The sequence below is a fragment of the Mastomys coucha genome, unplaced genomic scaffold (assembly GCF_008632895.1).
Source record: "Mastomys coucha isolate ucsf_1 unplaced genomic scaffold, UCSF_Mcou_1 pScaffold22, whole genome shotgun sequence".
NCBI lineage: Eukaryota > Metazoa > Chordata > Mammalia > Rodentia > Muridae > Mastomys > Mastomys coucha.
In genome coordinates, this window is record NW_022196905.1 from 129,405,557 (window position 1) to 129,420,389 (window position 14,833).

The following is a 14,833-nucleotide window of genomic DNA, read 5'->3' on the forward strand; positions in this document are numbered from 1 at the left end:
AGTGTACTTACATATAATAAATAAATAAATAAATCTTTAAAAAAAAAGAAAGAAAGAAAGAAAAAAAAAAGAAGCCAAGGAAATGTTTTGATAGTGTAACAAGCCTCAGAAACTGCTTTTACTACAAAGCACGGACTCCTCTCTTGGCACCCACGACTGAAGGTAGGCAATGGCAGTGAGATAGCTGACTCAGCAGTACTCAGTGGCCTGTGACCTGGATTTAGTCCCACGTGGAAGGCAGCCACAAACGAACCCAGAAAGTCATCTTCTGCTGGGCAATGGTGGTGCACGCCTTTAATCCCAGCACTTGGGAGGCAGAGGCAGGCGGATTTCTGAGTTCGAGGCCAGCCTGGTCTACAGAGTGAGTTCCAGGACAGCCAGGGCTATACAGAGAAACTTGTTTTGAGAAACAAAACAAAAAACCACAAACCAAACCAAACAAATAACAAGTAAGCAAGCAAGCAAACAAACAAACAGAAGCAGGCTGAATACCAGGATACCTGTCTCCATTTTGTGTCTCCCTCCAATGGAGTCGCCTCCTTAACTCTGTATTTAGGGTGTCAGTCACTCAAACTAATGTCTGTAACATTCTCCTCCAAACTGAACGGAGTCATGTCAGCTTTTTAGTGTTTCCTACGCCTGAAAGATTCCTAAAGTCACCAGTTATTCTAAACTTGGAACCACCTTGTACTTCAGAAAAGCTGAGCTTCCAAAGACAGAGCCATTGCTTGCCACGAGGGGGCACTGGTTCACTACAGAGGTGGCTCCTGGAGCAGGCCCAGTTCCCTCCTGGGAACCTGCTTGTCCAGTCAAGAGGTAAGGATTTCTTCAGGCCACTTGCAGAAGGTGATTAACCAGACCCCACCCTGCTTTGAGTTACACATAGTTCACTATTCCTGGCCCCTAAACATGGACTAAAATCACTAGACCCTTTTATCTCGCCTACTTTCTAACATGCATTTAAAAGTAAATAAGTTTGTTCATTGTGTGTGTATAGGCACACACTCGAATGTGCGGCTTTTTGAGACAGTTTTTCCTCTGCATAGCTCTGGCTGTCCTGGAACTCACTCTGTAGACCAGGCTAACCTCAAACTCTGAGATCTGCCTGCCTCTGCCTCCCAAGTGCTGGGATGAAAGGTGTGCATTTTATATACCAAGAGGTAACAAAGTTGCCCAGGTTAAAGTATGGTCCTTCCCAGCTTTATCTTCAGCCTCCCCTCAGTGTCATCTGACAGGCTGCAGGACTGTGAGAAATCTCTTCCTGGGAGATCAAAGATACTTCTCCTTGCTGTCCTTTCTAAACTGGGTTGGGATTTTTCCTGCCCTCGACTCCTGGCTGCTGCGTTACAAACACATGCCACCAACCAGTACTCTCTCCTCCTCTGCAGAAACGATAAGGATTTGAGGAGTCTTTTATTTAGGTATTTATTTTAGATTTATTTTGAGTGTTTTCCTTGTATGTATGTATATCCACCACCACATACATGCCTGGTAATGAAGAGGTCAGAAGAGGGCATTGGATCTCCTGGAACTGAACAGTTGGGAGCCATCACTTGGGGGCTGGGAACTGAACCCAGGTCCTCCGAAAGAGCAGCAAAGGCACATGAACACCGAACCATCTCCCCAGCCCCCTGTTTTGTCTTTTAGTGTTTACTTCTTCCTGCAAAAACATGGAAACTCTATAAAGCTGTTTTTATTCCCAGTAGTTTACAATGCCAGGGATAGATGACAATTCGCCTTTTCTTTTGTTCTTTTCTTCTTTTTTAAAAGTTTTTACTTATTTATTTTTACTTCCAGTATAGTGCATTTTTAAAGTTTATTTTATTACTTTACATATAAGCAGGATTTTTTGCATCCATACATATGTACATATGTGCACCACAGACATGCCTGATGCCCTTAAAAGCTCAGGAGAGGGCTTCAGATTCCCGAGTCATGAAGTTACAGACAGCACATTGTGAGCGCATATGGGTACATTACTTTGAATTAATATTTTTTGAGACAAGTTCTTTCTTTAAAGTTCTTACTTTAGCCCAAGCTGGCCTAAAACTTGCTATGTAGGCAAGATTAATTAAGAACTCACAAAGACTGGGCAGTGGTGGTTCACACCTTTAATCCTAGCACTTGGGAGGCAGAAGTAGGTGGATTTCTGAGTTTGAGGCCAGCCTGGTCTACAGAGTGAGTTCTAGGACAGCCAGGGTTACACAGAGAAACCCTGTCTCAAAAACAAAAAACAAACAAAAAACCCAAAAACCCAAAAAACTAAAACCAAAAACAAAAAACAAAAACAAACAAGCAAAAGAACTCACAAAAAAGGATCTACCCGTCTTTGCCTGCTGAGTGCTGGGAATAAAGGTGTGTGTCACCATGTCCAGCAGGAGTGTCTTTTTTTTTTTGTCCAGACAGGGTTTTTTTGTGTATTCCTGGCTGTTCTGGAACTTCCTCTGTAGGTCAGGCTGGCCTTGAACTCAGAGATCTGCCTGCCTCTGCCTCCCAAGTGCTGGGATTAAAGGCATGCACCACCATGCTCAGCATGAGTATCATCTTAAAACAAAAACCCAACTTTTATTCATTTATAATGTCTATGAGTGCTTTTCCTGAAAGCATGCATATGCATCATGTGTGCACAGTAACCATGTGCACAAGAAGGGGGTGTCAAAACTCGTGGAGTTGAAGTTACAGATGGTCAGGAGCTGCCATGTGGGTTTCGGAACTGAACCAGGGACCTCTGCAGGAGCAGCAGCTGCTCTTACTGGGTGAGCCATCTCTCCAGGCCCAAATGTCCATGTTTTGAAGTAAAGACAAAATGGCAAAGGAAATTATGAGCTAAGATATTTTGGGTCAGGTCATACCTTATATTGGGGGACTTTGGTGGAGGGTGTTGGAATGAGACAGAGTCTATATAGACTCTCCTAGAACTCATCATGTAAAACAGGCTGGTTTCGAACTCACAGGGGGAACTGCTTGCCTCTGCCTCTGAGTGTTAAGGTTAAAGGTGTTCACCACCACAGCTCCTCTAGTGATTTTCAAACTTGTTTTTCCAGATAGCATTACTATATTTAGCCTAGGTTGACCTTGAACTTCGGAACCTTCTGCCTCATCCTGCCAGTGCTGAGATTACAGGCCTATACTACCATGCCTACCTTTTATTTATTTTTTTTGCTTGCTCTTAATTTTTTTTTTTTAATTTTTTTTGTGTGTATATGCATTTGAGTAAAGGTGCCTGAAGATATGCAAAAGTGGGTATCTAGTTCCCTGCATGTGGGTGTCCAGTTCCCTGCATGTGGAGTTATGGGAGATTGTGAGCCTCCTCACTTGAGTGCTGGAAACTAAATTTAGGCCATCTGCAGTGGCAGGTAGTTAAGCCATCTCTCCAGCCCCATTTTTTTGGAGACATGGTCTCATGTTGTCTCAAACTGCCTATGTAGTTGAAGCTGCGCTTGAACTTCTGATACTGTGTCCACTTTCAAGTGCTGGGATCCTAAGTATGTCCCACTACTCCCATATCAAATTCTCCCCTTCCCTGACAGGGTTTCAGGTATCCCAAGCTGGCTTGAACTTCTGATCCCACTGCCTCCATCTCCCACGTGCTGGGGTTAAATGTGGGCACCACTATACTCCCTGGGCCTTGAATCTGCCTTCTTACGGTGTTCCTTACAAAACCCAGTCACACAACGCTTGCAGCCTATGCAGGCATCTATGTGGACTGCTGTTGACCCACCCCCAGTTGAACTTGACATACTGAAAAGCCTTAGATGGCCCGAGGGCTGCAGCTGGGACTTACCAGACCATACCAAGTCCAGGCGGGTCCACAAGGACAGTGGTCCAGCCACAGCTGCGGGCCTTCAGCCTAGGACTTGTGCCAGGAGCCTCTTGCCAGAGCAGCCTGTAGTTCTAAGCAGCGAGAAGGCCGAAGGAGGCAGAGACCTCATGGTCCCAACGTGAACTACGTGCCTCCTACGTCACCACAGAGCCGCTGCGAGGGAAGCGCCAAAGGCAGTCGGTTGCCAGGCAACAAGGAAGCGGCTCTCCGCTCCCAATCAACTGCCAGCTTTTGACTGAAAGTGGGAAAAGGAGATGCACATGGGTTGAGTCGTGTGAGTAGTTTTTCTTTCCTCTTTCACATTTACTTCCTCTTCTTTTCCTTCCTTCGTCCTTCCCTTCCTCTAACTTTCCCTTCTCTTATCCCACCCCCCTTCTCCTTCCTTTTTTCCCATCGCCCTTTCCTAGCCTTCGGTTAGGCAGACGGGACAATGGAACCAAGTAAAACAGGAGGAAGAAGCCAGCCAGCCACTGTGCGCTGCTCTATCTTCCCCAGAAAGTGCGTTTCTGACCTTCTTGCACATCAGACTCTAGCTTTAGACTGAATGTGGCTGGATCGTCCATCCCTCTCGTGACGAGTCTTCTGGCTTTTTGCATTTGAGCATTTGCTGGCTCTTCAGTGTGCAGCCAGCCATTTGTGGATTATCTGACTTCTGATGATGCAAGGCAATGCAATGAATGCCCCCTTCAAATATCATGTACACTTTGCTTCAATTTGATCCCTCTCAGCCACCGTGGACTTTTGCTGTTCTTCAATAACACCCCCACACACACCCCGGCCCCATGCTAGGCAATCACTTGTTTCAACCAAGCTACACCCCTTTTCTAGGATACTGAAGCGGAGGACCGCCATGTAGCCCAGAATACTCTCAAATGTATAACCCTCCTGCCTAAGCTTCCTAATGCCGGGGTTACAGGTGTGCATTACTCTGGTCTTCCTTCCTCAACACACCTATTATTTGCAATGCCGCAGACACAACCCACAGCTCTGTGCTTGGTAGGCAAGCACTCTACCATTGAGATACACCTTCAGCTTACAAACCAATGTTGCTTTAACTAATTACAATTTATTTATTTATTTCAAGACAGGGTTTCTCTGTATATCCCTGGTTGTCCTGGAACTCACTCTGTAGACCAGGCTGGCCTCGAACTCAGAAATCCGCCTGCCTCTGCCTCCCAAGTGCTGGGATTAAAGGGATGGGCCACCACCGCCCAGCAAATTAGTTATTTTTAAATGTGAACACATAGTTGTCTGATTATATACCAGGTGTGTGCAGGCAGCTGCAGAAGCTAGTCTCAGATCCCCCGGAGCTGGACTTACAGGCAGGTGTGAGCTGCCTGGTGTGGGTGCTGGGAATGGATCCAGGCTCCCTTGAAGAGCAGTTTTAAATGCCAACCTTTTCTCCAGCCCTTCTTTGTGTGTGTGTGTGTGTGTGTGTGTGTATGTATATATATATATATATATATATATATATATATATATATATATATATATATATATATAAATTTAACATTTGCTAAAAAGAAAGGAGAAGGCAGAAACAGGAGGATCTCTTGAGTTCAAGGCCAAGCTGGTTTCAGAATACCCAGAGAAACCCTGTAAATGTTTATATCCTATGGGTATATGTGTGTACCTGAGCGTATGTATGCATGCCACATATATGTAGGAGCCTCAGGTAAGAAGAGGCTGTCAGATACCCCAGCACTGGAGTGGAAGGTTGTGAAGTGTCATTCTGACCCCATGTATATCAAATCAGAAACATGAAGCCAGAGCCTAATCCTCAAGGGCGCTCTGATCAGCTCTTTATCACCAGCATTCTCCACAGCCAAGCTGACATATTTATTGGAAAAAACTGAAACCACAGATGAAATGCATTATACAAAGGTCTTCATTCCATAATAAAAGTCCTGTGGGGAGGAAACAAGAGCCAGTGGCTACCCGCCCTGGGAAGGTAGGCACTCTGTAAAAAGTGAAATTCACTTATAGGGACTACTATAATGGAAAATGGTGGAAAAGGTTAAAAACAGAAGGGGGTGGGCATAAACAAAAATCAACCCCATCCCTGCACGGTTTGAGAGTTTGTTATAAGCTTGAGACATTTAGTTTATCACCAAGATTTAACCAGATTCCTCGGTTTGTCCCTAGAGTGGTAATCAAGGTTAACTTAGGGTCTTCAAACCTGAGGTAGTTGAGGGTCACCTGAAACACATGTCTGGAAGGCTCTATCCTCACGGCTGGATCCAGTCATGTCTAAACAACCATTCCTGGCTTTGGCTCCTGGGAGCCAAATAGCTCTTCTGGGTCACTGTTGCTGGCTGGCAAGTGCTGTCACGGTAGTTTCCAATGTTACAGTGTGGTCTCTGAGAACCTGAAAGGTGGAAAGACGACAAAGCTCCTTTGTTTGGAAGGCCAATATGGAGGATCCAAGATGGCAGAGAGAGGGCGCAGCTGCTCTGGTTGAAGGTCAACGTGGAGACACCAAGATGAAGATGCCAACTTGGAAGATGATCAGAGATGGTAGAGAGAAAGCAAAGCCCACTCTGGTTAGAAGGCTAGCACAGATGATCCGAAGGCAGAGTGCAAGGCCATTCTTACTGGCAGGTCAATGTTGGGCCACAGACTTGCTTCTCTAGCAAGGTCTCTAGAGATATGGAAAGGCAACCGAGAGTAGCATGTTGGCCAGCTTTAAAATTCAGAGTCAAAGAGTGCCAGAGACCCTCTACAACCGAGTCACTGACCAAGAAGTAAAAACTCCCCAAGACACAAGATGAGGACCAACACCTCCTAAGAGGCCACAGCACCCTAATGTGACCAGAATGACAAGTACTTGTGACCCTGGGTTACCTGGTATAAACCCTGGTGTCTGACTTGGCAGCCACACCAGTTCTGAGACAGGATGCCCTGGATATTTGATTCTCCCAGCTCCTGGGCTCAGGGCTTATAAATAGGAATCGTGTTGTGGGCAGTACAGTCAATAAGCCATTTAAATCATAGTCTGATCTTTGTTTTAGAGATAAGGTCTTAGCACATAGCCCAGGCTAGACCTGAACTCACAGTCCTACTGCCTCAGATTCCCAATGCTGGGATTATAGTTGCGCACTGACAAACCTGGTATAGTTATTTAAATTCCTTTTTGAGCTATGACCTAACCCCCCAGAAGTAGATCTTCTAAGCACACACCTCTGCTTAATTTCGAGGCATCAGGAAACTGCATTACCTAAATGAGACACAGCTGGATTCGAGTTTTTCTCTCACCCCAACCCGAGCCATTATTTTGCCAATTTTCTGTCTTTACAGTTATTTTTTCAGGAGTTATTTTACTTAAAAGTATGTGGGCACTTCTGTATGAGCACATGCAGCAGAGGCCGTTGGATCCCTTGGAGCTGGAGTTAAAGGTGGTTGTGGCCTACGTGGGTGTTGAGAACTGAGTTTGGGTCCTCTGGGAGAGAGGGAGGCACACTTGACAGCTGAGCCACCTCTCCAGCCCTCCAGTTCCCCGACTTGAGGATCTCCCTACACCCATCGCAGCAGACTTCAGTCGCAGAAGCCTGGGGATGTGGGGAGGAAGGCTGTGAGGTTCCTTTGGAGCTGTAAGAATTGCCAGTCTGGTTTGACCAGCCACCAGGTTAGAGACTCATGTTTAGGAGCAGCAGAGCCAAAACAAAAAACAAAACAAAACAAAAAAACCAAAAACCAACAACAAAAAAAAACCCCAAATTACGGTCTCAACTGGGTGAGATGGCTCACACCTTTGATCCCAGCATTTGGGAGACAGAGGAAGGAGAACCTCTGTGACCTGAAGAACAATAAGGTGGACATAGCTAGTTCGAGGCCAGCCAGAACTGTGTAGTGAGACCCTGTCTCCAAAAACCAGTTATATAAATCTCTATAAACAAACATATAAATCCTGTTTTGTTTTGGTTTTTTTTTTGAGACAAGGTATGTAAATTCATTGTCTCCCTGCCTCGGTCTCCTGAGTGCCGAGGTTCCGGGTGTGTGCCAGCCAGCCTGCCTGGCTGAAGAAAGGCCAGCTTCTGGAGCTATTGCAAAGTCCTGATGTGACACAAAGCAGGCAGGGACCCTTCTGTGCTGCTGACTTACCTCGAGGTGCTTGACTGTTTCACTACCCAGGCAGAGTTTACTGGGGTTTTTAAAATGACAGTGGCTTTTTAGATGGGTTCATCGTTTATTCAGAGAACCCCCCTCTATTGCTGTGTGTCTGATTTCTTCTCGCTGGGACACATGGGAGTGACTCTAAAAGAAAGGACTCTATGGCCACCATTGGGAAAGGTGACTGACAGGGAACACACGGACTGGCTGCATTGGCACAAACGAGCCAACAATGCCACTCCTTGGACCCGAGACACATTCTTCTAGCTCCAGAATGGCCCGTTTCTACTGTAGATTAACTCCTTTAGCCCAGTGTGGAGGTCATAGGTCACAGCGGTCATCTGGATCTCTGGGAGTTTTTGGAGTGCCCCGCTCTGGGGACAGAGTGGGGGTGAGAGGGTCAGGAAGAAGGTTGGTTCACAGTGATCAAACATTTGTCTCACAACCCATCACCCAGCAAAGCTAAGCTGTGCCCCATGGGGACATGCTCAAAGAAGTACTTGATGGCTGCCACCTATGTGTTACTACAGACAAAGAAGAAGCCACCTCCCTGCCCCACTGCACACATCACAAGGTCACTTAGATCAGCGGTCCATTAGGGAGTTGAAAAGTGCTGTCCAGCTGCTTGTGACTAGGCAGGGCGCCCTCTGTCCCCATCCTGTCTGTGTGGGAGCAAAAGTGGGTGGGTGGTGATAGGGGCGGTATCGTAGCCAGTGGTCGCTTCCTCCTCTGCCCTGTTCCTCAATGTTTTGAGGAACCTGGCCGCTTTGGAATCCAAGCCTGGAAATCCCCGGGGATGGCGAGTTTGCTCTGTGATCTGTGAAGACTGATGGTGGTGGGCACGCCTGGTCAGTTACCCCTGGTCCTGATTGCTACAAGCATCTCTGGGGCAGGTGCTGCATAAAGATTGTTAGTAATAAATATGGAGAGTCTTACACCGAGCCGAGTTCGTTTCCTGATGGGAGCAAGTGGGCCTGATCCTGTGGCCTGTTGGGTAAGTAGCACAGGGAACCATCTTTTGCTGGTTCAATAGGATGCAGAAGCGGCAGATGGAGCAGGAACCACTTAACGTTCCTTTATATTTGCCCCTCCTGGGGCCTTGCCTAGGTTTGACAGGGATGTGACCCAACTGACATGGCACAGGAAGTTTGGGGATGTAGTGTTCACACTGGCTCCATTCCAGCAGGTGACAGGCGGTGAACCTGGTGACGGGAGCTCCTAAAAAAATATGTCCCCTGAACAGCTGGGCCCTGGCACCATTTTCTTTCTTTTCAATTGTGGTGCTTCCTGGCTTGTGAAGGAGGACAGAGGCCCTGGGCTGGCATCCAGGTCGGAAAGTAAAGGCACTAGCTCAGCTTCAGACTTCCAAGGAGAGCAGTCTGTCACCCTGGGTAGCAGCCCTGGCTGACGGACGGGACTGCTAAGCTGGAGCACCAAAGCATAGCCTGAGCCGCACCTTGACGTGTGGCGTGGGGGAGGGCTTCCTCTCAGAAGGCTCAGAGCTCAGGGTGGGGCTGGGCTAGGAATCCTTTTTTGGGAAAGTTGGCTGTGTGAAACTTTAAAAACAGGAAACCAAAAGACCCAAACGACCACCTAATGATAAGCAGTTAGGGGAGCCATCTAACTGCCAAAAGCGCAGTGTGGAGGCCAGCCGTTCCTTCGAGTTCTTCCCAACAGCAGATTCAGACAGTCTGTTTGGAATCCAGCGGAGTTCGGATGCTCACAAGTTTGTGCAAAGGACAAAATGCAAAGGACTGAGGAGGGGGAAAAAGAACAGGTGTAAGCTGTCCCCTCTCCAAGCTCCCAGTGACAAGAAGCCTCTCTAAGAAGGACATGACCGGTGAGGAAATGGATATTGGGCAAGATGGGTTGGCCATGTCGCTGTTTTTCTGTGGACCTGAGCTTGCTCCTGGCTGACCCTGGTCTGCCTGTACGCCAGGGACACAGGGGAAGAACTCATCATGCATGCAAACAGAGGTGGTGTCATGAGGAGACCCGATGGCCTTCAGCTTATGTCACTGGAGAGGCCTACAAGGACCTGGTATGCCATAGTGGGGAGCGAGCGTCACAGAAGGGTAACAAGGATTTACATTCTGACGTGTGGGGCGCTGACATGGCTCTACTCTTTGTCCGGTACTGCTTCTTGGACCGTAGAAGGTGATGTTTCAGTCCCTGGAAACAAAACCCAAACATCACATAGAACCTCGTGCAGACGTGCCTGTCATGTGACTGTCATGTGCCTGTCGGCATGTGATACTCCCAAGCTCACGACTGCCACATAAGTGTCCTCAACACTTAGGAATATATGCTTAGTTGTCAGGATTTGTCAAATGCTATAACCAACACCAGTCTTGGCTGGGATGGACCCAACCACTTTGGCCATGCAGGAAGCCACACAAGGCAGCAGGCAATGGCAGGGCCTGGGTGGGGAGCACAGCTCTCAAGAGTCAGTCCTCTCCTTCCACCTTAGGTTCAGGAGTCAGACAGGTAATCAGAATTCTCTGGAATGTTCTAGTCAAGTGCTCTGCTGCTAAGCCACGTCCCAGCTCCCAAGTGGAGAATTCTAGGCCAGCATTTCAAAACCCAGCAGTATCGCTAAGCCCCCTTTTACTTTCCAGTTTAGAAAGAATTTAAGTTGTTAGGTGGGCCCTGAATTCATTTTGTGGAATGAAGTTTACATCAAACTTTCAATGATTCTGTCTCAGACTCCAGGGTAGTTGGGAGTAGAGTCATGTGCCACCAGACCCAGCTCCGGGGCTGGTGTGAATATTCTTGCATCCCATTTCTCCAGTTAAGCCTGTTCACTTTTTGGCCAGTGTGGCCTTGTGTGTAGGTGGGTATGTGCATGTGTGCATACATTTGTGTGTGTGTATGCGCATGCGCACACGGGCGTGTGTGTGTGTGTGTGTGTGTGTGTGTGTGTGTGTGTAAGGTGGTGGGTAGTTCAGTTGTTAAGAGCCTTGGATGTTCATCCAGAGGACCCAAGTTAGAGTTCCAGAACTCACATGGCAGCTCACAATTGTGCCCACACTCAGGGGGAAAATCTTACTTATGTAGGTGGAGGTTTTTATAAAGTTCAATTTTTTTGTTTGCTTCTGGCTATGTAATCTGGGCTGGCCTCCAATTCCTAACCTTCCTGCCTCTGCCTCCCATGTGCTAGGTTCAGAGGTGTGACCCACCCAGGCAAATGGTTGAGGATCTGAAGGGTAACAGCAAAAGGTTATCAATTCTCTACGCTGTACACCCAAGCTTTAGGCTTAAAGGTGATTTAGGAATAAGGAGGAGAGGAAGGGACAGGCCAGAGGGTCCTGTTCTGTTAGGGAAGGAAGCAAGCACCACAGTAAATACCCACGGGGCGCACCTTCCTCCCAGCCCTCAGCAACGCCAGCCAGCTCGTAGTGTTTCTTCCGAAGCTCTCCTAGTTTCTGACGCTCCTTCTGCAGGTCATTTTCCAGCTCCAGCACCCTAACCTGTTGGAAGAAGGGGGGGCGGGAGGGTCTTATATTTCTTTGGTTTGATTTAGTTAACAAAACCAAACCAAACCAACTTAGGGGATTGAAGCTAGTGTCAAAATCGAAATGTTCTGCCGATGAACTATGCTCCCACCACTGTAATTTCCCTTTGTGTCTCTGTCTCTATTTCTCCTTTGAAGTAATGAGGATTGAATCCTGGGCCTCATGTAAGATAGGCAGGGGCTCTACCACTGAGCCACGCCCCCAGCCCCTCACTGGGGGATTCTAGGCAGGGGCTCTACCACTGAGCCACGCCCCCAGGCCCTCACTGGGGGATTCTAGGCAGGTGCTCTACCACTGAGCCATGCCCCAAGCCCCCCACTGGGGGATTCTAGGCAGGGGCTCTACCACTGAGCCACGCCCCCAGGCCCTCCAGCACTGGGGGGTTCAAGATAGGCAAGGGCTTAACTGCAGGGTCACCCCCAGCATATTAGGGGCAGGTTCTAGGCAGGTGCTCTAAGACCATATGATACCCAGTCCTTGTAATGTTCCTTAGGACACTACTCTGGGACTTGTCTTGAGACTTCGCCTCGTCTCCCTGTGTCTCAGGTTCCTTCCTCTATCATATCTGTCCTATTTCCACACCTTGTCGAATCCACTTTACTGACTGAGCTGTCTCTGCAGCCTGAGATGAGCCTTTTAAGTGTACAGCCCAGCTTTCAGTTGAATCCTCTTTTGAGACAGGGTTACATGTAACACAGACACACTGGCCTTGGCCCCTTTCTCTACCTCCATAGAGCCAGAATTACAGGTATACAATGTGACATTTAGTCTTCTCTTTCATTCTTTTCCATCTTTAATTGTGTATATGTGTGGGTTTTTTTTTTGGGGTGGGGGGATTGACACACATACGCAAGTGAGTGGAGGTACCTACTGAGGCCAGAAGGTATTGGCTCTCTAGAACTGGAGACAAAGGTTGTTGTGGACAGTGCTCTGAACTGATGAGCCACCTCTGTTGTTCTTTCTAGCAGAGTCTTGCTATATAGTCCACACTAGCCTCCAACTCATGGCAGTCTTCCTGCCTCAGCTTCCCATGTGCTGGGATTATTACACGCCCACCCACACCTGGTTTCTCCCTGCGGTAAGGCTACTGGAGGCTGATGTGCGGGCAATGGAGACAGCCCGACCTTGGCTCTGGCAACAGCGTCCTTACCTGGGAGTCCATCTCCTGGCGCTTGATCTGGGTCAGGGTCATGCTTGAGAAGTCCATGCTGTCTGCAAGGACAGATATGGGGAGAGCCAGTCAAATAAGATCTGTGGCTGTCACTCAGCTATGGGGAACGTGCTTGGCTTGCCTGGCCTTTTGGCACCATAACGGTGGCAAGCTGAATTGTCCCCACAGGCTTCTGCTTAGAGAACCTGTTCCCCGCTGTGGGTGATATTGAGAGGCTGTGGAGTGTTTAGAAGGTTGGGCCTGGCTGGCAGAAGTAGGTCCCTAGAGGTATGACTTTCTTTGTGTACATATTAGTGTACATATGGGCAGGTCATGTATGTTCATATGTATAGTACATGTGTGTGCATACTCAAGGAGAGGCCAAAGGTCACCCTCAGGAGCTGACTACTGTACTTTTTCTTATTATTTTATTTATATATATTTTTTCCACCCTGTTTTTTGAGACAGGGTCTCTCATAGGCCTTGAGCTTGCTAAGTTGGGTAGGCTGGCTGACTAGTGAGCTCCAGGGATCCACCTGTCCCCACCTCCGCAGCACTGAGATGACATGGATGTGCGACCATGCCTTGGGTGGCTTCTAGGAATCATATTTGCATAGCAATCACTTTACTGTGCTCTCTCACACTCCTGACCCCAACTGAGGTCAACCTTAGTGACAAGCTCTCTGTCCCAGTGAGACATTTATTTCACCAGCCCCTAGATGAGTGAATCATCACCGTGGAAGCATGCCTTCAGGCACGTCTGTGGGGGATTTTCTAGAGTAGGTTAATTGAGGTGGGAAAACCCACCCTAGATGTGGGCTGGAGTATTCCACATGGTGGGTACTGGTCTGAATTAAAAGGAGGAAGTGGAAACTAGGAGCCATCACTTGTAAGGCCAGCACTCTGGGAGCAGAGGCAGGAGGATCCCTGTGAGTTTAAGGACGGCCCAATCACATAGCTCATTCCAGGCCAGCAAGGGCTACACAGTGAGAATCCATTCTAACAAAAGACAGACAGACAAACATAAAAAAGCAGGCGAGAAAGCAGGGAGTGAGCTGAGCACCAGGACTCATCCCTCTCTGCTTCCTGATTGCAGATGGAGTGTGCCCTGCCGCCTCACGCTCCAACAACATGCCTCCCCATGGACTGTACCCACGGAGCCAAAATAAATCCTACCTTCATTTAAAAAAAAAAAAAATTATTTCATGTATCATGGTGTTTGGCCGGCTTGTGTGCCTGTACAGGGGAGTCAGACTCCCCGGAACTGGAGTTTCAGAGAGTTGTGAGCTGTCATGTAGGTGCTGGGAATTGAACCCGGGTCCTCAGGAAGAGCAGCCAGTGTTCTTAACTACTAAGCCATCTCTCCAGCCCCTAATTATTATTGTTTTCCATACATTTGTTGGTATGTGCATGTACATGCATGTGCCAAAGAGAGTCAGTCTTGATATATCCTCTGGGTCCCGGGCTCTAAACTCACATCATCAGACTGGGCAGCAGTCAGTCACTCTGATCCCCTGAGCCACCTGCTAGCCCAAATCCTTCCTTTGTAAAAGGTGCTTTCAGGTCTTTGGTCTGCTTACAATGATGAAAAAAAAATTACTAAATCACGTGTAGCCAGGGTCTGAGTCTCAGAGGACAATTAATTAGAGCTTAGAGATTTTTCTCTGACTTCAGAGAAGTAGCATAAGGGGAAAAAAATCTGCTCAACAGCCTGGCATTGTGGGAATTAAAAACCATGGCTGTGTGAGGTACTGCCTTAGGAGATCCACACAGATGTGATACCACCCAAAGGACATTGCACATGCCAGGGAAGCACTCTGCTGACTGGGCCACATCCCAGCAGCCTATATCCTGCCTAAGAGTGTGTCTATAAAAAGCTGGGTGAGGTGGCAAATGTCCATGTACTCAGAAGGCAGAGGCAGGCAGATCTCTGAGTTCAAGGCTAGCCAGGGCTACACTGTGAGATCCTATTTTTTTTTTTAAGAATTATTTATTCATTTTATTTATATGAGCACACCATTGCTCTCTTCAGACACACCAGAAGAGGGCATCGGATCCCATCACAGATGGTTGTGAGCCACCATGTGGGTGCTGGGAATTGAACTCAGGACCACTGGAAAAGCACTTCTCTAAATCATTGAGCCATCTCTCTAGTCCATGAGATGAGGTCCATGAGGTCCTATCTTAAAAATATGTGTATATGGGTTGGGAGAGAGAGAGAGAGAGAGAGAGAGA

At 47.7% G+C, this 14,833-nt stretch overlaps 1 protein-coding gene and 1 long non-coding RNA gene across 7 annotated transcripts in view; one reads left to right on the plus strand and one right to left on the minus strand.

Moving 5' to 3' along the window:
• The first annotated feature begins 3,993 nt into the window (after window positions 1–3,993).
• Window positions 3,994–4,555, plus strand: LOC116068540. Its single transcript, XR_004109615.1, has 2 exons — window positions 3,994–4,097; window positions 4,231–4,555. It is a non-coding gene; the product is annotated as an uncharacterized LOC116068540 (long non-coding RNA).
• Window positions 4,556–5,638: 1,083 nt separating this feature from the next.
• Window positions 5,639–14,833, minus strand: part of Hip1 (huntingtin interacting protein 1) — a 144,092-nt gene continuing 134,897 nt past the window's right edge. For 4 of the 6 annotated variants that reach the window (XM_031338212.1, XM_031338217.1, XM_031338215.1 and 1 more), the window contains exons 29-31: window positions 12,599–12,660; window positions 11,295–11,403; window positions 5,694–10,105 (exon numbers count right to left, since the gene is read on the minus strand). In XM_031338212.1, the coding sequence (XP_031194072.1) occupies window positions 10,053–10,105; window positions 11,295–11,403; window positions 12,599–12,660 (224 nt within the window). In that variant the 3' untranslated portion in view covers window positions 5,694–10,052. Of the gene's footprint in view, window positions 10,106–11,294; window positions 11,404–12,598; window positions 12,661–14,833 lie in introns of all 6 variants that reach the window. The other 2 variants (XM_031338214.1, XM_031338213.1) reach the window with 2 other exon arrangements.